The following is a 23,879-nucleotide window of genomic DNA, read 5'->3' on the forward strand; positions in this document are numbered from 1 at the left end:
TCAGTGTTGGTTCGGTAATTGTAACTGACTGGGTGGCTCAGTCAGTTAAGCGTCTGACTCTTGGTTTCAGCTCAGGTCATGATCTCAGGGTTCTGTGATCCTGCCCCAGTTGGGCTCTGCACTCAGCAAGGAGTCTTCATGAAGAGTTCTCTCCCTCTCCCTCTGCCCCTCCCCATGCTCAAGTTCACTCTGTCTCACATAAATAAATCTTTTAAAAAATAATGGGGGGGGCACCTGGGGGATTCAGTCGTTAAGCGTCTGCCTTCGGCTCAGGTCACGATCCCTGCGTCCTGGGATCGAGCCCCATATTGGGCTCCCTGCTGGGTGGGGAGCCTGCTTTTCCCTCTCCAGCTCCCCTGTTGCTTGTATTTCCTCTCTCGCTCTTTCTGTCATAAATAAATTTAAAAAAAATAGGGGGGCCTGGGTGTGGGGTATATGAGAATTCTCGGTACCATTTTCACAATCTTTCTGAAGAATCTAAAAATGATTCTACTATGAAATCTTCTTTAAAAAAGATTCAAGTTCCAGAGCCCTACCCCCTATCCAGAGCAATTCCAATTGTGAAAGCCGGTGGCAGGATCCAGGAATACGAATTTTCTTACAGGGCTCCCAGATGACTCAGACGACGCTGTTATTTGGGGGGTGAGGGTGGGGTTTAGCTGAGGGGGAGTAGTTCACAAGAAACCTTGGCTCTGACATTCAGAGACTCTCTTGGAACACCTTCTTGCGGTGGCTGCTGTATTCTGACCACAGATCAGGCGGGGGTGGTGGTGGTGGGGGGGGTCTGGATTGCCACAGGCATTTTTGGTTCCTTGTCGGTCTGAGCGGGGCTATTATAAAAGCTCCAGTTTGTTTAACACTGTTAATTTCAGGGCGATTTGTTATGCAGCACCAGAGAACTAACAGACCATCACCCACCCGTTAGGTCAGGGTCTTTCATTTCCAGCAGCTGAGCTTGTCCTCCTGGGCAGGATGTAAACAGTGAGAGCAGGAGGGCGCTTTTAACAGCTGCTGCCCAGTTCCCGTGGTGCACCCTGCAGAAAGTGTTTACCTCTTCTCATTGAACCAGGACGTGGGGGCAGGTACTTTCCATCCCATTGTACAGACTGAGAACACGGAGGCTGAAACAGGGAAAGTGACTTGTCCAAGGTCACAAAGAAAGACAAGTCAGGCTGTAAATTCTGGCGCCAAGGAATTCCGGCGCCTGAGCCCTGTCCCTTAACCACAAGGGTCCTCAGTGCTTTAAACTCAACTTGCTCCTCTGCTCCCACTCCTGTCCTGGCTTTAAGATTTATTTAGCCACACTGTGGCCCCCTGGGATGGCTCCTGATACCGCCCTCTGCCCGCAACCCCCCAACCCCATCCCTCAGTCCCTCTGAATGCAGCACCCGCTCTGCTCTGACACAATCGCACCTCAAGGCAATCAGTCCTCTGAGGAATCCCTGCTCTTCCCTGTCTGACTTACTGACATCCACTCAGGCGCCAAACCCCAGAGCTGCCACGTCGGCCCTGACCTCTCCCTTACCACCTCTCCTTGGGAGGGGACCCGCCAGCAAGGTGGAGTCTTCCCCCAAGATGCTTCCCTACTCCCCAGATTTCTGTCTCTCTTCAGCCCAGGCCACCGTCGCACGTTCTCACCACTGTGTCTACTGTCTATGCTTGCCCTCTTGCCTCCTACAAGCTCCACAAAGCAGCCGGGGGACCTTAGACCATCCTCCACTCGCCCCTGCGCCAGGGTGCTCAGCTGTGCTACAGCCTGGAACCCAGACCATGGCCCCAGCAGCCTCCTCGGTGTGGCCTTCCCTGGCTGGCCACCGTCTGCCACTTCCCAGACACGGCCTAGGACTTGGCCCCCCCACTTTATTTTCTTCATGTTACCCTGTGGTAGACACACTGTCTCCCTGCCCAGTAGCCCTCTCTGTGCCCCTTCTTTTTCTGGCAAACCAAATGCCAGTTTTGACCTGGTGGTAACAAACTTGAGGGATAACACTGGGTTCCCCCGGTTCCTGGAGACACAGCCGGAGTGTCCGGGAAAACCGTGGCTGTCTTCCTTCCAGCTGTCAGGGATCCGTGGATAAAGGGCAGGGGCTACAGTTAGCCAGCAGGACAAAAGAGGCATCCTGCCGGGGGCTGCTACCAGCTCTCCTGGCCCTTCCGAAGGGACAGGAGGAAGGGACGGAGAGGGCCATGTTCTTTTACCCCGCAGCCTCCAGAGGTCTGGGTGTTAGAGTAGAAAGAGGTGATTGCTGTGGCAGGCCCCCTGTGGGTGCTCCTGACCTCACAGCTGAGCCCCAGGGGGGCCACCACCCATCCCTGCACCAGAGCCTGCGTGTCCCTCCACATCCCATATCCCCTTTCCATTCCTTTATCACCGCGACTCTCCCACTCTGACGAAGGAAGCTCTGCGGGGAGAGGGGCTCTGTTTCTCCTGTGTCCCTGTAGCCCCACTGCACAGATTGGGCTCCCTGGGGCTTACACTCTACGGTGGGCGCTTGCTAAATTCTGGCTGAGCGCATGGGGCCCCTGGCTTCTCTCCTTCGGGATCAGGGGTCCCCTGACTCATCTCCGTGGCTCCAGCGAGTAGCAGGGGCTCAAACGCCTTTGTCAGATCAACAGGCCAGGGAAGCCAGGAGACAGCTGCTCAAGAACCCAATTTAATAAGATTTACAAGTCGACACGTACAAAAAAAACCTAACAATGTACAAGTCATTGCAAGACTAGGGACTGAATCTGGAACGCAGAGACTCCCCCGGTGAGGAGGCCCCACATGTTGGAGATCTGAAGGTATCTTCCCACTGATTCTCTACGTCTTGGCCTTATCGAACAAATGTAACCAAACCCCAAAACTGAGGCGAAGATTTAAGAGCTACCCAGATCTACCTCGTTCCCTCCCCAAGCCTCCCTGCTCTCCAAGGAGTGGAACTGAAAGAAAGGGAGAGACTAATTAAAACCTAAAGAGAACAGAGCCTCTGGCATCAGCCGACAGTGGTCTGACGACCGGGAGCTCCTCCTGCCGACTTCTAGCCAAATCCCCGCCATGTTTCCGAGCAGGGCTGACCAGGGAGGGACAGTAAGGATGGGGGGGGGAGGCAGAGGGGTGCCCCAAACACCCTGGAGAGGCCGAGGGCATAGTTGACGAGGCTGGAGGCCCCCATCCAGACTTGCGGCCTCGCCCCAGCCCCCGCCCCCGCCCCAATCACCACTGCAGGGGGCCGATGTCAGCCCCTATCTCCTCTTCCTCCTCCTCTTCCTCCTTCAGCTGGAAGGGCTTCACGGGCCACTTCACCCTGACGATGGGCTCCACATGGTCCTGAAGCCGGTGGCGCTTCATGTGGGCATTTCGACTCTTGATTTTGTCGAACACCCTGAGGAGTCACCAGAATGACACAGGTCAGAGTGGGGTTTGGGGGGCAGGTGGCTCAAGGGCAGCTGCCAGTGGGGAGGGGGCGGTGGGGAGAAAGGAGGTGGTGTGGGCGCATCCAGGGACAGGAGTAGCACCTCTCACATTCTCTGCAGGGAAAGACACCCTGGCCCTCCACACTCCCCGGTGGCTCTGGGGTCCGCTTGGGGCCGGCATTCGGACTAGAGTTGAGAATGGACTCCCTCCTGTAACTCTTGGTCTTTATCTTGAACTCAGGGGTAGGACGGTGGCTGGGTCTCTCCCGAGGGCTGCAAGTGACCTGCAGAGGGGCAGAAACGACGATGGAAGGGTGCCAACCCTCCACACTTCTCAGGGATCCGCTTGGCCTGGCAGGGAAGCCCTTCCCAGCGGGCGCCCTTCCCCCTTCCCCCTTCCCTGACTTGGACGGGCAGCGACATCCCAATCTGGGCCAAACTCCAGCCCCACCTCCCCCCAGACCGTCTACCTTTGCTTCTGTCCTGTCTGCCTCATCTGGCTCTCTCTTGACCCTCTTTTCCAGTCCTGGGGCTCGACCACAATCAAACTTGATCATTTTTTTCCAGATGTAATAATACTCCACACACTGGGCCACAGTCTTTGTCTGGATCTAGCAAGGGAAAACAGAAGGCGGCTGTGGACAACACCCCATGAGCAGCCTCGAGTGTTGCCATGATGCCCTGAATACCTTCCCCATGAGGCCACTTTTGGAAAGCTTTCCTGAAATGTCCCTCTGCATGGCCTGGCGTGCCCCTTTGGAGCAAGGAGCAGTGAATCACAAGTCCTTGTAGGTGGCAAGCGGCTCAGACTGCAGACACCGCCACTAGCACCGGTCAGCATTGCACACGCCAGGGGGCAGGGATCCTCCCCTGTGGGAAGGTGCACTGGAAGGTGTACCACTAGGGTGTTCACAGGGAAATCACACCCAGGAGCCTCGCATTTGTCAGCTGGGACCAATGACAGCAGAATGCCCTGAGGCAGTGGGGGCCACACAGCCTTTGGGATAGTGATGCAGGGCCATGGAGTCCAGAGGAAGTGGCCCATGAGAGAAGGAAGGGGCTCTGAAGGCACGGCTAGATCCTGGCCATGCAGACCCCCACCATGTGCTCCTCCCTCCACTAAGAAGTGATCCCGTTAACAATACCTTCTGTGAAAACAAAACAGGATGGAAAAGTTTCATTGCCCCGGAGACAACGTTTCTCAGGTAAATGCAACTGGCCATTTAGTATCTGGAGCTCACTTCAGGACATTCCTTCTCTGTGTGAGTTTTTTTTGAGCTGTGTGGGCCTTTACAAAGTAAGAATCAAATTTCCTAGGACACCCCCTGTCCATTTCCTAGGACATCCTTGGCTGAAATACCTGCCAATGGGGGAACCTGAAGAACAATAGAGAACTCCTCTTTCCCCAGTGCAATAAACCTGGACATCCCCTGTCCTAGGAAATGGCACTAAGTTAAAAAAAAAAAAAAAAAAAGCCAAGAAGCTGAACTTGTGCTTCCAAACAAAACAGGGTAACAGGAGGAGCTGGGTCTCCCTCCCAGCTGAAACGAGAAGACACAGGAAACAGTGGTTGGTAAGACACCAGGCATCGGTCTGAAAACAGCTTTCTGAGAGGCAGAAAATACACCACTACCTTGGGATGGTTTCCAGGCCACAGCCAAGGGGGAGGGACCCAGGCAGAGCCCAGCAGACTCCTGAGCTGAAAGCAAGGTGAGTGCCTGCGGAGACCGAGGTGGTAAGAGTCCACAGGACAAAGGACAGTAGAGGAGACAGCAGCATGGAGAAAAATGCCAGAGATCTGGACAGGGTTCCCCTCAGGGATTCAGGGACATGCGTGTGAAGAGAACCCAATGCTAGGTAAAGACCCATCATAAGGGATCAGAGGGAAAGCAGCCTGTGGCTCTCAGGGGCCAGACACAGTGCCTGTCCCCACCAGCTAGGGGTGGAAAACCTCCTAATTCGTGTGGCATTGGTAGAGGAATGAGAAGGATTTTGCCTCAGAAATGAGAAATAATTAGCCCTAGAAAAAAAGCTGTTCCAGGTGCCTGGGTGGCTCATTGGGTTAGGTCTCTACCTTCGGCTCAGGTCATGATCTCGGGGTCCTGGGATCAAGTGCCACATCAGGCTCCCTGCTCAGTGGGGAGCCTGCGTCCCCCTTTCTCTGCCTGCTGCTCTGCCTATTTGCGATCTCTCTCTCTCCGTCAAATAGTTAAATTAAAAAATCTTAAAAAAAAAAAAAAGCTGTTCTGGTACCTCCATTAAAAACCTAAAAGCAATATCCAAAAGGATCAAGTTGTTCTCACTGGTCTACACACAGTGATGTAAGGCAGTAAAAATGGTAGCCATGTGGGTAAAAATATAAGGCTTTGTATCTTAAATCTCTCTAAACATAATTGACTGTTCAAACAAAAACAGTAACAAGGCATTGCACAGTTAGTAACAAATAGAAAAGGCATAGCAGTAAGAGTATAAAGGCCAGGAGGAGAGACCAAGCCACTACTCTGTGGTTCTCATGTGCAGAAGTACTGCACATGGAGTTCTATCAAATCACTTGCAGGTTCTAGCCTGATAAGTTAATGACGCACAGTATAAACCCTAAAGCAACTACCAAACTAATAGTTGTAGTCAATAAGCCAGCAAAGGAGATAAAATGGAATCCTAAAATTTACTACAGTAATCCAAGAGGCGGCAGAAAAACTGCAGAAAGGAGAAACGAAGAACAGATGAGTCAAACAACAAACACACAGCAAGGTGACGAACTTAAAGCTCACCAGCCCAGTAATCATGTTAGATGTGAATGGTCTAAATGCCCTCATTAAAAGAATGGATTTTTTTTTTAAAGATTTGATGTATTTATTTGAGAGAGTGTGAAAGTGAGAGAGATCATAGAGGGAGAGGGAGAAGCAGGATCTCCATGGAGCAGGGAGCCCGATGTGGGACTCGATCCCAGAACCCTGGGATCATGACCTGATCAGAAGGCAGAAGGTTAACCGACTGAGCCACTCAGGCACCCCAAGGCTGGATTTTTTTTTTTTTTAAGCGTATAACAGAATATTACTCAACTCTAAAAAGGAATGAAATCTTGCCATTTATGACAACATGGATGGATCTGGAGAGTATAATGCCAAGTGAAAGAAGTCAGAGAAAGACAAACACCATATGAGTTCACTCACGTGTGGAATTTAAGAAACCAAAACAAACAAAAAAAGAAAAAAGACAATTAAGACAGATTCTTTTTTTTTAAAGATTTTTAAAATTTTATTTATTTGACAGACAGAGATCACAAGTAGGCAGAGAGAGAGAGGAGGAAGCAGGCTCCCCACCAAGCGGAGAGCCCGAGGCAGGGCTCGATCCCAGGACCCTGGATCATGAACTGAGCCGAAGGCAGAGGCTTTAACCCACTGAGCCACCCAGGCACCCCAAAGACAGATTCTTAAACACAGAGAACAAACTGGTGGTTCTCAGATGGAGGGTGAGTGGAGGGACGGGGGAAATAGGTGACAGGAATAAGAGCACACTTACTTTGATGAGCTCTGAGCAATGTACAGAAGTACTGAATTACTATATTGTGCACCTGAAATCAATATAACACTGTATATTAATTATACTTTAATTAAAACAAATTAAAAAGCACCATCCAACACATGCTACTTATAAGAACACACTTTCCATATAAAAACACAAATAGGTTAAGAGTAAGAAGATGAAAAAAGATATACCAGGCAAACACCCATTATAAGAAAGCTGGAATAGTTGGCTTTCTTATATAATATATATAATAATGTAATGGCAGAAAAATAGGCTTCAGAGCAATGAATAATACCAGACATAGAGGAAATCATTTTATAATGATAAAAAGGACAACTGATCAAGAGGACATAAGAATCCTAAATGTTTATGCACTTAACTCAGAGCCTCAAATACACGAAGAAAAACTTGAGAGAACTACAGGGAAAAATAGATCCACAGTTACAGCCAAATATTTTAATAACACCTTCCCAATAATGGCTAGAACAAGGAGATGGTAAAGGTATGGGAAATCCAAACCACATTATCGACCATCTTGAACTGGTATTTCTAGAGCTCCAGTCAACAGCGGCAGAATGCACCTTCTTCAAGAGTACTCAGGACCCATACTAAGATATAGACCATATTCTGGGCACTAAACAAGGATCAAAAAATTTAAAAGGATTCGAGTCACATGAAGTATTTCTCTGACCACAGTGACATTAAATTAAAAGTCAGTAACAGAAGAACTCCAGAAAATCCTAAAATATCTGGAGACTCAATAACACACTTCTAAATAACTCATAGGTCAGGGGCGCCTGGGTGGCTCAGTGGGTTAGGCCTCTGCCTTCGGCTCAGGTCATGATCTCAGGGTCCTGGGATGGAGCCCTGTGTCAGGCCCTCTGCTCGGCGGGGAGGCTGTTTCTCCGTGCCGCCCGCCCCCGCCTATCTGCCTCTCTGTCTACTTGTGATCTCTCTCTCTCTGTGCCAAATAAATAAATAACTTACTCAAAAAAGAAATCAAAAGGTAAGTGAAAGCTTTGAACTAAGTAAAAATGAAAACCCAACATACCAAGATGTATCAAAGCAGTACTCTGAGGAAAATTTATAGCACCAAATACCTATATGAGGGAAGAAGAAAGGTTTCATAACAATGATCTCATTTTCCACCTTCTGAAACTAGAAAAGAACAAATTAAACTCAAAGCAGGCAGAAAAAATGAAATAATAAACAGCAGAGCAGAAATCAATTAAACAGAAAAAAAATCAACAAGCCAAAGCTGCTTTTTGAGGAAAAATCAATAAAATCAATAAATTTGATAGATCTCTAGCCAAACTGGTCAGGAAAAAATAAAAAAAAAAGACAAATTACCAGTATCGGGAATGAGAGAGGTGACATCCCTATAGTCAATGAATATAAAAAGGACAATATGAGACTATTACAAGCAATTTTTGCTAATATATCAGACAACTTAGAAGAAATGAATGAATTTCTCAAGAGAAAAACTACGAAAGCTCACTCAGGAAGATGCGACAATGCAAATCACCCTACATTTATAAAACACCTGAATTTGCATTTCAGAACCTTCCCGCAAAGAAAACTGCAGGCTGAGGTGACTTCACCACCAAATATTTAAGGAATAAATAAAGCTGATTCTAAACAAGCTCTTCCAAAAAATTGAAGAGTAGGGAATACTTCCCAACTCGTTCAGTAAGGGCCATATTGCCCTGATACGAAAGCCAAAGATGCTACAAGTAAAAAAGGCTACAGACCAATATCCCTCCTGAACACAGACGAAAACTTCTAAACAAAGTTTTAATAAATAGACTCCAACAATATATATACAAAGGACAAGACATTGGGACCAAGTGGAGCTCATCCCAGAAATGTGAGGCCGATTTAACAATCTAAAATCGGTGTAGCTGGTCATGCTAAAATGAAAAACAATAACCATATGAGCATCTCGACAGATGCCAAGGAAGCACTATTGATACAACCTCATATCCTTCACCGAAACAAACTCTCAGCAAACTGGGAATAAAAGGAATTCTTCAACCTGATAAGCAACATCTGGAAAGACCCCACAGCTAATATCACACTTAGGAGGGAAAATAGGGGCTGGTTTCCCGCTAAGATCATGAACAAGTCCAGAAGGTCCACTCACCATTTCTACTCAACAAGTTACTGGAGGTTCCATAGTGCAGTGAGGCAAGAAAAGATGAAAGGCAAGGAAGAATTAAAAGTGTTTTTATTTGCAGATGATATGATTGTCTATGTAGAAAATCCAACAGAATCTTCAAAAAAGCTACGAAAACGAATAAATGAGTTTAGCAAGACTGCAGAACAGAAGATCAATATTATTTCAATTTTATTTCTATATATACCAGCAAGAAACCATTGGAAAACAAAATTAAAAAGAGCCTTCCATAACAGCATAAAAAGTAGAAATACTTAGGAATAAATAGGATGTAACACCTATACACCCAAACCTTCAAAACACCATGGAGAGAGATTGAAGACTTAAATAAACAGATCCACTTTGTTCGTTGGTAGGAAGACTAAAGATATCCATTGTCTGCAATTGACCTGGAGAGTCAACGCCGTACCAGACAAGAGCCTATCAAAATTTTCTTAAAGAAATTGACAAGCTAATTCTAAAATTCACATGGAAATGCAAAGGACCCAGGATAGAAAACACTTTGAAAAAGAATAACAGGGTTAAAGAACAAATCAACAGCAATAAAGAGCATGGTAACAGCTTAACAGTTCACAAATAGACTAACTGAACAAAATGGTCAGTCCAGAAACAAACACGTGTGTATACGGCCAACTGATGTTTGACCGAGGTACCAAGGCTGTTGGCTGCAGAAAAATGCATTCTTTTCAACAAAAGGTACTAGAAGGATTAAACGTGCGTGTGCGGAAAATGAACCCAATCCGTACCTTGCACGGCAGGTCAACCCAGAACAGATCATAAATCTAAACGTAAAACTGAAAACCATAAAGCTTATAAAGAAAACATAGGGGAAAATCTTGGTGACTTTGGGTAGGCAAAGCTTTCTTAGAGATGCCACCAGAACCATGGTCCCTAAGAGAAAAATTAATGAACTGAGCTTACTCAGCATCTGAAACTTTTTCTGAAAAGACACTGTTGAACGGACACTGAGAAGTCAGACACCGGGAGCAAATACGCAGGGCAGGTATCTAGAAGAAGAGCTTTGGTTCGGAATGAAGAACTCCCACAGTTTAATAAAAACACAAACACCCATCCCCCCAAAAAAACATAAACAAAAGATTGGGAGCAGACAGCTCAGCACGTGAGGGTGTGAGGACGGCACACAGGCCGGGGGAAAGATGCCCAGCATCGTCAGTCCCTCGAAAGCGCAGGGAGCGAAGGCCGTGTCGTGTGCTCAGAAAGGTGACTAGAGGAGGCCTGGCCGTGGGGTGCGCTGAGGAGGGCGAGGGGCCCCTAGAAGTCTCCTGAGCTGCCCATGGGCATGTGAAGTGCCACGATGGCTTTGGATGACCGTTCGACAGCTTCTTCAAAGTGAAACATGACCCTCACCCCACAATGCTCTCCTCCCCCTGCTAGGCGTTCACCCCACAGGGAAACAGTGCTACAGAAGTTTGTCACACGCCTCAGGGCTCACAGCGGCTTCATCTCTAAGTGCCAGTGTCTGGAAACCACCCAGATATCCACAGGCGACAGACCGAATAGCCGGTGGTACACCCACACAGTGACACGGTCCCTGGCAATGAACGGGGGTGAGTGACTGCTACTCGGCCACCCGGATGGAGCTCGGGGATGCTGAGCAGGAGGAGCCAAAGCAGAGCACGTGTCGTACGACGATTCCACTCAAAGAAAAAACTCTGGAAAATGCAAACCAATTTACAGGGACAGAAAGGAGACAAGGAGTTGACTAGGGACAGGGGTGGCATGAAAGAGGACCAAGGGGTGTGGGAAATGGGGGGGGGACTGATGTGATCTTGACCGTGGTGATGGTCTTGTGTGAGTGTAAGTATACGAAAACATCCAAGGTTACACTTGGATCATGGGTCGGTCGGTGGTCATCAGGTTAACGAAAGAACAACCCCGCAGGACATCTGGTGTAGAAGGATCTCGGCCTTCATAAGGACGTGCAGGGGCGAGCAAAAGAGGCATACAGACCGTGCCAAGCCTGAGGCTCACAAGCAGACAGGCCAAGGTGAGCCGCCAGGAGGAGGCTCTGCGGAGGACACGGAGCCCTTTACTGGAGCATTCCTCAAGCTGAGAATGTGAGCATTCATTTATTTGAGCACTGACACATTTCTGTACTGTTTGGAGGTACTCACAACAATGTGAATGGCAGGGCCTTCTGCTCTAGCTGGGCTCAGTTGCGCAAGGCGAGGCCCTGTCTATGCCAGCGCACCCGCGTTCACCTTACCGTCTTGTGTATCAAGTAGAAGTCCTTCTTGTGGGCACAGAATGCCTTCTTAAAAAGCCTCTTCTCCATGGGGGTCCAGATGTCAGAACCTATCAGAGAAAGAGTCAAGCATGGGGACAGGATGGGGCTGACGTGCAGACCACCGTCCTTCCCAAAGTTGCCATCACTAAGCATGATCATGTGTCAAACATTCTGCTAAGCCCCTTACTTTCTTCATCAGCTACAGTCCTCACAAAACCTCAGCGGGTGGGGCCCTCATGATCTGTGCTTTACCGAGGCAGCCACGGAGGCCTGCACTGGGTGAGGGTCCAGACTGCCTGACTCCAGGGCTGGCGCATCCACTCTCACCCCTGAAGCTCAGTCTGCCTCCTCCCCTCCCTGGCCCGGGGGCATCCCCTTCCAGGCTGGGCATGACCCCCCAAGGGAATCAACGGAAAAGGGGGAAGGCAGGATGTAACTAGCAGAAAACATGCCCACGGAGTCCCGTCCCCTCACCCCCCACCACCCCAGGGAGAGGGAAGGCCTTTCTGGAAAGGCAGGTGAAGGCCCCAAGAGAACTCCCAAAAGGCACAGGTGAAGCTTGCTGTCAGGACTGTTTTCACGAGGTCTCAGCCGGGCAGAAACCACGCCCACACCCTCCGCCCAGTCACCTGCATAGCGGTAGTCGGCCAGCGGGTGAGTGTGTGGCTTCTGGGGCCCGCGCAGTAAGAGGGTCTCCAGGGCGACCTGGAACAAGAGGGGCCGCAGGATACTTTACACAGAGGGGAGGAAGAGTCTCGCCTCTGTTCCTTCCTTCCTTCCGAAGCACCGCCAGCTCTCCCGAAGACTCTCCCCAGCCCTACACTCAGTGGGGTGGGTCCTCGGACCAGCCCACACCTGTGACCGCTGAGCGCAGCTGCCGTGGACACTCCCGGGAAGGTGCTCCCGACCAGGAGACAGTGGCTGTGTGGGTTTGCTCCTGTGGTGCACGTTTCTTGCCATCAAGGACCAGCATTTGGAACAGCCCTGCCCTTGCCCACTGCCCCCTTTGTTTCCTTCATGGCGCTAATCGCTATCCAGCGACCTTCCGGAACGTATTTGCTGTTTTGGCTCTTCTCAAATGTAAGCCCATAAAGAAAGGGACTTTGTCCTGTTCCCCAGAGTAACCCATCAGGCCCGCTGTGGCATCTGTGGGACCCAGCACAAAATGAAAACCCTTGTCCAAAACTTACTAAGGATTTCAAGATGACAACATGAGCATGAAAGCAATACTGGGGCCCCAAAGCTGGCCCCGGCCCCCACATCACAACATTCATTACCAGGCCTTCAGCGGAACCCCAGAAAGGTGGGTTGCCTGCTCTGTTGAGCACCTACTATGTGCCAGCCGCTGCCTCTCAGCTCAAGAAAGAGCAGGACCGTGGCACTGGCTCGGTGATGGGCCTCTTCCTCTCCCACTACTCAGCAAACTGAGGAGGGTCCTCAGAGGAGACACAGGCAATTCTAATGCACCAGCAGTTTTCATACACAGGTTTTTAGTCGAAGAGAGAAAGCTCAGTAAGAAACCTGATGAGCTCAGGACCCGAGTTGGGTGTGCTGGTGGAGCCCGGCACTGCTGTCACACCAGAGCCCACCCCTGCAGCTCATGAGGACCACACCGATCCCAAAGCCACCGGGAAGAAGGACAGTGGCCTGCCCAAGCAGACCGCACAGGGCATGCACCTGCCGCTCCAGCTCCCCCAGGCACCCCCGGCCGCTGCCCCTGGCCCTGCCTCCACTTCACCTGAACACTGCCCCGGGCCTCGTGCAGGCAGTGCAGAGCGAGCTCAAGGTTGGTACCCCCTCCCGGCATCACGCTGGAGCAGGCCACGTTGCAGAGCTCAGTGACTGTGTCCGGCAGCCATCCCAGCAGAGTGTGAGAGAGGAGACGGGGAGTCAGCAAGTGCTGGGGAGACTTCCCCGACAGCACAGAGGGCGGGCTCCTTGTCACTGGCCCCCTTACATCTCCGCTGAAAGTGGGATGAGGGAAGGGAGGGACAAGAAGGACAGGCACAAACCCTGCCCCAAACAGCCAAACAGCCGACCGGGCTTGTGGGCGGGAGACTGTAGCTGCGCAGAAGCCGTGCAGCACCAAGGGGCGCCCTCCCGCCTCCTCACCCCGGGTACTGCTTCTGGGCCCGAGGGGAGAACTGGGAGGAGATGTCCTCAGACATGGGGTGGGGGCTAGGAGCAGGGCCCACTGGAATTTGGCCCCAGAGCCTCAGCCACCTCTGTCCTGCGTTTCTGGGTTGGTCGTCACATCTCCCCATGGCTTCCAGACCAGAGAAGCAACGTGCTCGTCAGCAGCTGCCAGCGCTCTCTCCTGGAGCTCTGGGATCTCAGCCTGAAACCGGCTTCCTATGTTGATGTGTCTGAAACAAGGCCGCACACACAGACACGCGGGAAAGACACCCGTGACTAAGACGGGAAATGAAACAGATACAGGTGGTATTCCCTTCTCTCAGACCACAGCCTTGCCCGATGCAAACCCTGTGCCATCTGCCAGACGTGTTCAGTGTCCATCATCCCTGACAGATACGTACAGGCATTCCAGAAACCCCTCAAAGGAGTACTTCCTTCCCTCCTCTCATTTTCCTTATTGCCATATCTCTGGCCTCAGGTGTCGCTGCGGGTCCAGGACAGGGGAGTACATGCTGATAGCTCTCATGCTTCTACACCCACAGCCATACTATCCAGCCACACCCTATGGACACTCGGAAGTCTGGACCATACCACCACCAATTTTACCCAGAATCCCAGGGTCCTGGGCATTCTGTCCCCGGGGCCCCAGCTATGGTATGTCTAGACAGAAAGAATACTAGGGGAGCTTCCCACCTACACCCACAGAAGTGCACTTCTCTCTTAGGGAGGCTCCATAGTGAGACCTGATCTCCTGTGACGAAGGAGCCCCGGGAAAACTGATACAGGCCCACAAGGCAGGTAGAAGCACCCCCACTTTGGAAGGACGCACCCTCAAGTGCTAAGTCTTTTCCAACTTACGGTTCAATGCTGATCTTGGTGTCATCCTTTACCATGCAAATGCCGAAAGAGCTGTCCACTTGATCTGGAAAATGTGACAAGAACAAAAGCCTCAGGAAGACTGACCATAAGGCCCTTCTGCCTGCCTTCATGGCACAGCTAAAAACCGGCTCTTTACAGCTGTGTGGTAGGGAGAGTCTTCGAAAAATTAAAAGGAGAACTACTGTAAGATCCAGCAATCCCACTTCTGGGTATTTTTTCTGAGATTTTATTTATTTATTTGACAGAGAGAGGGAGCCAGAGAGCACAAGCAGGGGAAATGGCAGAGGGAGAGGGAGAAGCTAACTCCCCACTGAGCAGGGCACCCCATGGGCGGCTCAATCCCAGGACCCTGGGATCATGACCTGAGCCAGAAGCAGATGCTCAACTGACTGAGCCACCCAGGCGGCGCCCCACCCCCACCCTGGGTATTTATCCAAAAGAACTCGAACCAGTATCTTAGCGATAACTGCACTTCCATGTTTACTCAGCACTATTCACAACAGCCGAGTGGGAACAATCTGATGTCCTTCGACAAAGGAGTGGGTAAAGAGAATGTGGTATTTACATAGGATGGAATACGAGTCAACCTTTTTTTTTTTTTTGAGAGGAACCTCCAATAGGCAACAACACGAATAAACCTTGAGAACATCATGCCAGGCATGGAGAAGGAAATACTGCATGACTTTGCTTATGTAAGTATCCAGAATAGTCCAATTCAGGGGCACCTGGGTGGCTCAGTTGGCTGAGTATACAACTCTGGGGTTTGGCTTGGGTCATGATCTCGGGGTCCTGGGGTCAAGCCCCACATCAGGCTCTGCCCTCGGCACGGGGCCTGCTGGAGATTCTCTCCTTCTCCTTCTCTCTCTGCCCCTCCCCCCACCCGTATGCATGCTCACGCTCTTTCTAAATAAATAAGAAAATCTTTAAAAAATAGTCCAGTTCATATAATCAAAAGTGGGATGTTGGTTGCCAGGGGCTAGGAGAGTGGGGAGTGGGTATTTACTGATCAATGAGCATAAAGTGTTGGGTAAGCCAGATGAGTAAGCTCTAGAGGTCCACAGTGCAACGTGGTCCCTATAATCAACAATGATGTTCTGAGCACTTACTCACTTAAGGGAGACTCATGTTAACTTCTTATCATCATAAAACACAATTTTTAAAGAAAGATTTATTTACGTGAGAGAGAAGGCAGGGGAGAGGGGCAGATGGAGAGGGAGAGAGTAACCTAAGCAGACTTGGGGCTGAGCACAAACCTGACATGGGGCCCAATCTCACAACTCTGAGATCATGACCTGAGTGAAACCAAGAGGTGGTGACTCAACCGACCATGCCACCCAGGTGCCCTGATAACACATAATTTAAAGAAAAATCTGCAAGGAAGAGGCAGAGGAACTCAGCAAGATGACAAATTAACTGATTAAAAATTATTTTATAGAACAGGAAGCTAAGGTCTCTGGAAGCTGTCCTAAAGGCATACAGCATTTTAGGAAATACTCATTTAAGAAAATGACCAAATATTGGTAAGAACAGTGAAAGTCTATGGCATCTGACCATCACTTCCCCACTGGAGGCCAAGCTCCATTAACAGAAGCTCTACGTGGAGTGCCTCACCCTAGGCAGGTGCACCCAAGGAGAGGGACCTCTTCTCTCAGCAGCATCCATGCTTAAAGAATTAAAGGGAGGTATGATGACTTCTTATCAAAGAGAGAATACTGTAAAGAGACAGAAGATTTTTAAAAGAACCAAGTGAAAATTTGGGGATTAAAAAAGCACAATAACCAGGGTGCTTGAGGGACTCAATCACTTAAGTGTCTGACTCTTGGTTTTGGCTCAGGTCGTGATCTCAAGGTCATGAGATTGAGCCCCGCATGGGGCTCTGAGCTCAGTGGGGAGTCTGCTTGAGATGCCTTCTCTCCCTCTGCCCTTCCCCCAACTCTCAAAAAGAAAGAAATCTTCAGGAAAAAAAAGAAGCACAATAACCAAGATTAGGCTCAACAGCGGATTTCAGCTGGTAGGAGAAATGATCAGCAAATCTGAAGATAGATCACTGGAGATTATGTAATCTGAAGACGGGAAGAAAGAATGGAGAAAAATGGAGTGAGCCTCAGAGAAATGGGGGGCATCATTAAGTGCCGCAAAATACGTGTAATCAGAGTACTGGAGAAAGACAAGGAAGGGACGACAAAACATGTGAAGTATCATGGCATTGATACAACAGCTGAAATCTGCCCAAATTTGGTAAATAACAAAAACAAAACCCCAATATATACAGCCAGGAAACTATAAACACCAAGGAGAATAAACACAAAGGGCTCTGTCTAGACACATCCATCACAGGCAAAATGCTGAAGGCCAAAGATAGAGATCTTGAAAGTAAAAGGAGAAAAACAACTTGCTTCACGCAAGAGCACCCCAGTAAGGTTGACAGCTGACTTCTTGTCAGAAGCAACGGAGGTCTGAAGGCAGAAGGATAACATATTCAAGTCATTGAAAATAAAAAACTATCGACCAGGAATCATATTCAGCAAATTACTTTTCAAAAATAACTGTGAAATAAAGTCATTCTCAGATAAATAAAAACTGAGATTTGTTGCTATCAGATCTGTCTTATAAGAAATAGTAAAGGGGAGGGGAGCCTGGGGGGCTCAGTTGGTTCAGTGTCTTGAGTCTTGGTTTCAGCTCAGGTCATGATCTCAGGGTCATGGGACTGAGCCCCGTAGTTGGGCTCCATGATCAATGGGGAGTCTGCTTGAGAGTCTCTCTTTCCCTCTCCCTTTGCCTGCCCCCTGCCCTCTATAAATCTTTAAAAAAAAAAAAAAGAAAGAAAGGTGGAATATCATTCAGTCATAAAAGGGAATGGAATACTGACACACCCGGCGACACAGGTGGAACCTGAAAACATTATGCTAGGAAACAGTCAGAGAACACCACATACTGCAGGATTCCAAGTATATGGAATGTCCAGATTAGCCAAATCTACAGAGACAGAGAGTAAACTAGAGGTTACCTGTGGGTGGGGGTGGGGGGCAGGGACAGGAGTGGCTGCTAAGGAGTGTGGGGCTTCTTTTGGAAGTGCTGACAATCTCTGAAACCTGACGGTAGCAATGGTTGCACAGGTCTCCTGTGACTGTAATAAAACCCACTGTATTCCATGCTTTAAAGGAATAAATTTTATGTAAATTGTATCTCCATACTGATAATAGACACCTAAGAAAGTTGCTTAGACTGAAAACAAACAATACGAGATAGTAAGTAAATCAAAACAAAAAAACAAAGGGTGCTGGTAAAGGTAATTATATGGGTAATTTTAAGATTATAATGACATATTTTTTAATTGACTCAAAAAACAATCGCATAAAACAGTATGTATTGTGGGCCTATAAAATATAGAAATATACTATGTGTGGCGATAAAAAGGAGTTGCACTACAGTAAAGAAAGGATACCCCAGACAGTGACTTGAATCCACAGGAATAAATGAAGTTATCAGTAATGGTAAGTGAGAAGGGCAATAAAACAAACTCTATAAATAATGCCTGCTTTCCTTTTTCCCCCTCCTCTTTAAAGACTCCATTGACAGAGAGAGCAAGAGAGCACAAGCAGGGGGGACAGTGGGGAGAGAGAGGGAGAAGCAAATCCCATGCTGAGCAGGGAGCCCGAATCGGGCAGGATCACGAGCAGAGCCGAAGGCAGATGCCCAACCATCTGAGCCACCCAGGCACCCCTATAAATAATGCCTGTTTTCCTTTATTGTCTTCTTTATTATAACACAAAATTATATAAAGTAATAATTACAACAATGTATTTCTGAGTTTCTAATATATATGTGTATATACATATATAACACAATATTATATATAGCCATACAACAATAATAGCAGAAGGGTTAGAAGAAATGGAATTAGATAGCTATGTTTCTATATTTGATTAAATTAATATACAACTGAGCATACTCTAATAAATTAAGATGTATCTTTTTAAGTTCTACAGCAACTCCTAAGAAATGACTAAGAGAAAGTGAAAAATTAAAGGAAACGATGTGTTATACAAGGAAATATTCACTGAATACAAAAGAAAGCAGAAAAGGGTGAACAGAAGGAGAAAATGACATGAGACCTATAGAAAATAAAAAGCAGAATGGCAGATATAAATCTAACTGCATGAAGGGCTCATAAAAGAGAATGCTTAAACAAACCAATCAAAAGGCAGTTTCTCAGACTGATATAAAAATATGATCCAACCGACGCTGTCTGTGGGAGACACGTGTTATTTTCAAAGACACAGGGTGAAGGTAAAAGAACAGGAAAAATCAGACCAAGTGAAAAACAATCATAAAAGCCCTGGAATGGCTATTCTAATGTCAGGAAAATTAGACTTTATTATTTTTTAAGATTTATTTGCAAGACAGAGAAAGAGTGAGGGAGCAGGGTAGGGAAGGGGGAGAGGGAGAGTCTCCGGCAGATTCCTTGTTGAGTGTGGAGCCAACACAGGGTGACCTCATCACCCAGAGTTCACAACCTCAGCCGAAATCCAGAGTTGGATGCTTAACTGACTGTACCACCCAGGTGCCCCTGCAAACTGGGACTTTAAAACAAAAAATATTACTCAAGAAAATGACAAAATTCTTGTAAAAATGATAAATGATATCCTATCATAATGATAAAAGGTCAAGTCATCAGGAAAATATGGCAATTATATAAAAATAATGCACCTAAATCAGATTCCATAAATACATAAAGCAACAATTGATAGAACTAAAGAATAAAATGAACAATTAAAAGATAATAGTTGGAGGGGCACTTGGGTGGTGCAGTCGGTTGACTGACTGACTCTTGGTTTTGGCTCGGGGGGTGATCTCGAGGTTGTGTGGAATCGAGTCCCAAGTCAGCCTCTGTGCCTGATGCGGAGTGTGCTTGGGACTCTCTGTCCCACTCCTTCTGCCCCTTCCCTTCATGCGCGCATATGTGTTTTCTCTCTTTCTCAAATAAATAAATCTTAAAAAAATAGCTTAAATACATAAATACTTTCAATGATGCACAGGACAACCAGGCAGAAGGCCAACAGGAAGTAGAATACTTGGACTAACGGCACATATCGGACATCTACAGTGTTTTCTGCCCATCATTGGGAGAATATATTCTTCTGCAGTACACACGGAACATTCTCCATGACAGAATGTATTCTAGCCCATAAAAATGCCTCAAAAGAAGTAAAAGCACTGAACTAATACAAAGTATATTCTCTGACCACAACAGAATTAAAAATCAATTTTAAAAAGGCAACTTGGAAAATTCACAAAGAGGCAGAAATTAAACAACATACTCCCTAATAATCACTGTATCAAAAAAACCAGGGACGGCTGGGTGACTCAGTCAGTTAAGTGTCTGCCTTTGGCTTAGATCATGATTCCGGGGTCCTGGGATGGAGCCCCGCATCGGGCTCGCTGCTCAGCAGGGAGTCTGCCTCCCCCTCTTTCTCTGCCGCACCCCACCCCCACTTGAATAATAAATAAATCTCTCAAAAATAAAATTTTTATAAAAGACATAAAAAAATCAGAACATGCTTTGAGATACATGAAATAAGAATACAACATGCTGAAACTTGTAAAATGCAGCTAAAGCAGCGCTATGAGAGAAATTCATAGCTGTAAATGTCTGCATTAAAACAGAAAATCTCAAGTCATTTATGGCTAATTGGCTTTCCACAAGGTGCAGAGCCAATTCAAGAAGAAATGAACAGCATTTTCTTTTTCTTTTCTTTTCTTTTTTTTTTAATTTTACTTACTTATTTGACAGAGAGAGAGATCACATGTAGGCAGACAGGCAGGCAGAGAGAGAGAGAAGGAAGCAGGTTCCCCGCTGAGCAGAGAGCCCGATGTGGGACTTGATCCCAGGACCCTGAGATCATGTCCTGAGCTGAAGGCAGAGGCTTAACCCACTGAGCCTCCCAGGCGCCCCGGGAGCAGCATTGTCAGTAAGTGGCGCTGGAACAATGGACAGCCACATGCAAAAGAATGAGTTGGGACTCCCACCTTACACAATACATAAAAGTCAAAATGGATCAGACATAAATTTAAGACTTAAAATGATACAACTCTTACAAGAAGACAGAGAGACAAATCTTTGCAATCTTTGCTCAGGCAAAACTTTAGATACAACAAGGAAAGCACAAGTGACAAAAAATAAATTGGACTTCATTGAAATTAAAAACTTTTGTGCTACAAACAAGACCACAAATAAAATGAAAAGGCAATGCCCAAATGGGAGAGAGTCTGCAAACCCATGTACCTGATAAAGGCCTTCATTCCAGAATAGAGAAGAAGCTTTTACAATTGAATAATAAAAAGATAACAACGCAATTCAAAATCCGGGCAAAGGATCTGAAAAGATTACAAAAAGATGGTAAGCACGCAGAATGACCCTCAGTCACAGGAACCATCAGGGAAATGCAGCTGGAAACCACCTTACACATAGCGGATGGTCACATGAGAAGAAAGACCACGACAGCTGACAAGGATGTGGGGAAGCTGGAACTTTCATACGACGCTGGAGGGAATTTAAAACATGTCCATCATTTTGGAAAACGGTCTGGTGGTGACGGAAGTGGTTAAACTCAGAGCTACCCTATGACCCAGCAACTGCCCTCCTGGGAACATACGCGGGAGAAAAGGAAACATGTCCCACAAACACCTGAACACGGTGTTCAGGAGCACATAACTCACAGCAGCCGGAGGACAGAAATGCCCCAAATGCCCATCAAGTAAGGGACAGGTACGCAGAACGTGCCTTGTCCAGACTGTGGGATGTCATCGGGCCCTAAAGAGGCGTGCGGCTGTGGCATATACTGTCACATGGATGTCTGTGGAGGCTGAGGCAGGAAGCTAGACAAAACGTCCCCCACGGTATGAGCCCAGTTATACACAATGTCCAGAATGGGCAGCTCCATAGAGAGAAAGAGTAGAGGAGTGGTTGTTCAGGGCAGGGGGGAAAAGGGGGCCCCAGGGTGTGTGTGACTGCGTGGATCTGGTGCTTCTTTTGGGAGCGACAAAACTGCCCTAGGATTAGACAGCTGTGAGAATACTAAAGAAACACTGTCTGCTTCCAGTGGGTGATTTGTATGGTGTATGAATTCTGTTCTGGCCCAAACTGGTAAAATTACTCAAAGGGCGAGCAGGACGGTGGTCAGGGTCAACAGTCCCTGCGTTTTCTTTCTGGCTGTAAAATTCTTGCACCTAGAAGGCTGCCGGTCCCAGGGGCTGCTGGGCTTCTCCCGAACAGCCGTGGAGCTCACGTAGCAGGCCCGGCACGGTGGGAGGGAGGGGACCCGGCCCCCCGCAGGCCCGCCCCACCTGGAGCAGAGACCACAGTCATGCCCGGCATCACTCACCACGTATGTGGCTGATGAGTTTGTCGGGCCCGGCATGAGCAGAGGTGGAACAGAGGGTGTTGAAGTACAGCCCTGAGCCCTCCCGGATGGGGCTGAGCATGGGGGGCGGCGTGTAAGGGGAGCACTGGAACAGTCCCTTGAGGAGGCGGTCCACCAGGAACACCGGAGACCGCAGACAGCTCTGGTGGCATCCCCCCAGGCCTGGATCCCCAAAGGACGAGGGTGGAGGAGGGATGAACAATGCCTTGGACTGGGGGCGCTTCTTCCGCTTCCGGTGTTGACTGCCATCCTTGTTGTCTCTCTCTTCCCCATCTTTCTCTGGTCCCTGCGGAAGAAGAGAGTTCAGAACTCAGGGGATCTCCTGAGGCACCCCGCCACACAGATGTCTTCAGGATAGCGGGCGAGAGGGAACGGACTCCCACGACAGAGGGACACAGGACCTGCAGCCTAGCACGTCCATGCCTGGGGCCCTCAGAATAGGGAGCAGAACAGGGCCTCTGCACCTGAGCCAGACCCCAGACCCTAACTAAGCCACAGGATTCCTCCCCACACCCGTGCCCTCAAGGAGAGGCCTTGACTCAGGGGAATCTGAAAATAGGTGAGGCCAGTATCAGTTGTCAAAATGCCTGGCCCTTAGATAGTGGGGGGCAGAGAGGGCCACAGCTTGAGCAAATGAAAAATAGCAATAGGTCCTGCAAGACGAGCAAAGATATCCATGCGACCCGTCCCCGTGCCCCCGGGCTTGTCCGGCGGGATCCTCCAGTATGGGCTGAAGAGACCGGGCATGTGAACTTGCAATGCTCTCTGTCACCTCCATGCGATCTCTGCTCCTCTCTGCCAGTCCCACTCCTCCTCTCCTCCAGGTCTCTGCTCCCACACCTCGTCTGGGAAGACCCCCTGACCTCCTTAGTTTGAATCCCTGGTGCCCCTCAGGATGCTCTCTTGCTCCCTCCAGTCCCCCTCACAGCCTGGCGGACAGGTCTACTCACTACCGGACCAACAGGCCCCGGGGAGGCGCAGTCACCAGAGTCTGCAGCGCTGCTCCCATAGGCGGACACCGCGGAGCAGAGGGTGTTAGTGACTGAATGAGCTCGCTCCGAGACTCAAAGAGTTTTTGGACGTTTGGCCAGACTTTCCCTCGGCCACTTCGGCCAGCAGGCAGGGGAAGCAGCAGGAAGAGAGCAGCCTGACCGGCACCCACCTTGGCGGTGCTCCCGACGGGTCGGTTCCCTGGAGCTACAGGCACAGGAATCCCCGGAGGGGCCACAGCCGTGTTGTCCAAGGACTTCTTAGCTCCTGGAGGACTCTGCCCATCCCCCTCTGGCCTCGGCACCTGTCGCAGTGGCTTGCAAAACTCCGTGCCAAACACCTGAATGCAGAGAATCGACGGCTCTGTAAGCTTCACTGGTGGGCAGGACAGGAAGAAGAGCGCCTCCAGCTAGGCCGCTCCAGAGCAGCCCAGACCTGACTCCTGGCCCCCTGCCCAGGCTCCCCCAAGGGGCACACCTCCATCCTGAGATAAGTGACGTCTGGTCGGTCGCCTACCCCCTGAAAACCTCCCAGAAGCCCCAGCAGCACAGAGCCAACTGCGCAACACTTCACCTGCTGCTCCTGCTTCCCTCGAGGTGATGGCCACTGGTCGCTGTGAAAACACATGTGGCTGCTCAGCCCTTTGTCTGTATAAAACATCTGGCTGCAATTCTTGCAGACATAAGTGCTCCTTGGCTCTGCCCAGTCTGCAGGGCCCCCATTTTGCTGGTTACTGTGGGGAAACACGGCAGGAGGGAAGAACAGGAGAAAGAGACTCGGCCCCCATCACTAATTTCTCTTTGTTTATTTAAGTCTGATACCCTGCTAACACTTGATAAACCCTGGGAAGTGGAGAGGGGGTGCCCCGATCTTCATGGCCGGATGCATACCTCTTCAGGACTGAAGCATCCAGAACTTGGTGACTCAGGCCCAGCACACAAGAGCCACCAGAGGAATCGGAGGGCCTGAGTTCCCCCAGGCCGGGCGGGGTGTGTCCTCTGAACTTACCATCCACCTGCCACGTTCTCCTCCTTCAGCGGATGGGGGAGCCGGTAGATATTTCCACCCTGAAGATGAAAACACATCTGAGCCACCATGTTGG

General features: G+C 48.9%; 1 protein-coding gene across 6 annotated transcripts in view; it reads right to left on the bottom strand.

Moving 5' to 3' along the window:
- Positions 1-2,640: 2,640 nt before the first annotated feature.
- The window catches only part of ZNF541 (zinc finger protein 541), a 42,543-nt gene continuing 21,304 nt past the window's right edge, over positions 2,641-23,879 (bottom strand). For 5 of the 6 annotated variants that reach the window (XM_032326240.1, XM_032326243.1, XM_032326242.1 and 2 more), the window contains exons 6-17: positions 23,786-23,844; positions 23,351-23,510; positions 22,950-23,117; positions 21,749-22,073; positions 14,343-14,406; positions 13,572-13,714; positions 13,087-13,190; positions 11,978-12,053; positions 11,328-11,416; positions 3,867-4,007; positions 3,499-3,680; positions 2,641-3,365 (exon numbers count right to left, since the gene is read on the bottom strand). In XM_032326240.1, coding sequence (XP_032182131.1) covers positions 3,197-3,365; positions 3,499-3,680; positions 3,867-4,007; positions 11,328-11,416; positions 11,978-12,053; positions 13,087-13,190; positions 13,572-13,714; positions 14,343-14,406; positions 21,749-22,073; positions 22,950-23,117; positions 23,351-23,510; positions 23,786-23,844 — 1,680 coding nt within the window. In that variant the 3' untranslated portion in view covers positions 2,641-3,196. The remainder of the gene's footprint in view (positions 3,366-3,498; positions 3,681-3,866; positions 4,008-11,327; positions 11,417-11,977; positions 12,054-13,086; positions 13,191-13,571; positions 13,715-14,342; positions 14,407-21,748; positions 22,074-22,949; positions 23,118-23,350; positions 23,511-23,785; positions 23,845-23,879) is intronic. The other variant, XM_032326244.1, reaches the window with a different exon arrangement.

Source organism: Mustela erminea, chromosome 19, assembly GCF_009829155.1.
Source record: "Mustela erminea isolate mMusErm1 chromosome 19, mMusErm1.Pri, whole genome shotgun sequence".
Taxonomy (NCBI): domain Eukaryota; kingdom Metazoa; phylum Chordata; class Mammalia; order Carnivora; family Mustelidae; genus Mustela; species Mustela erminea.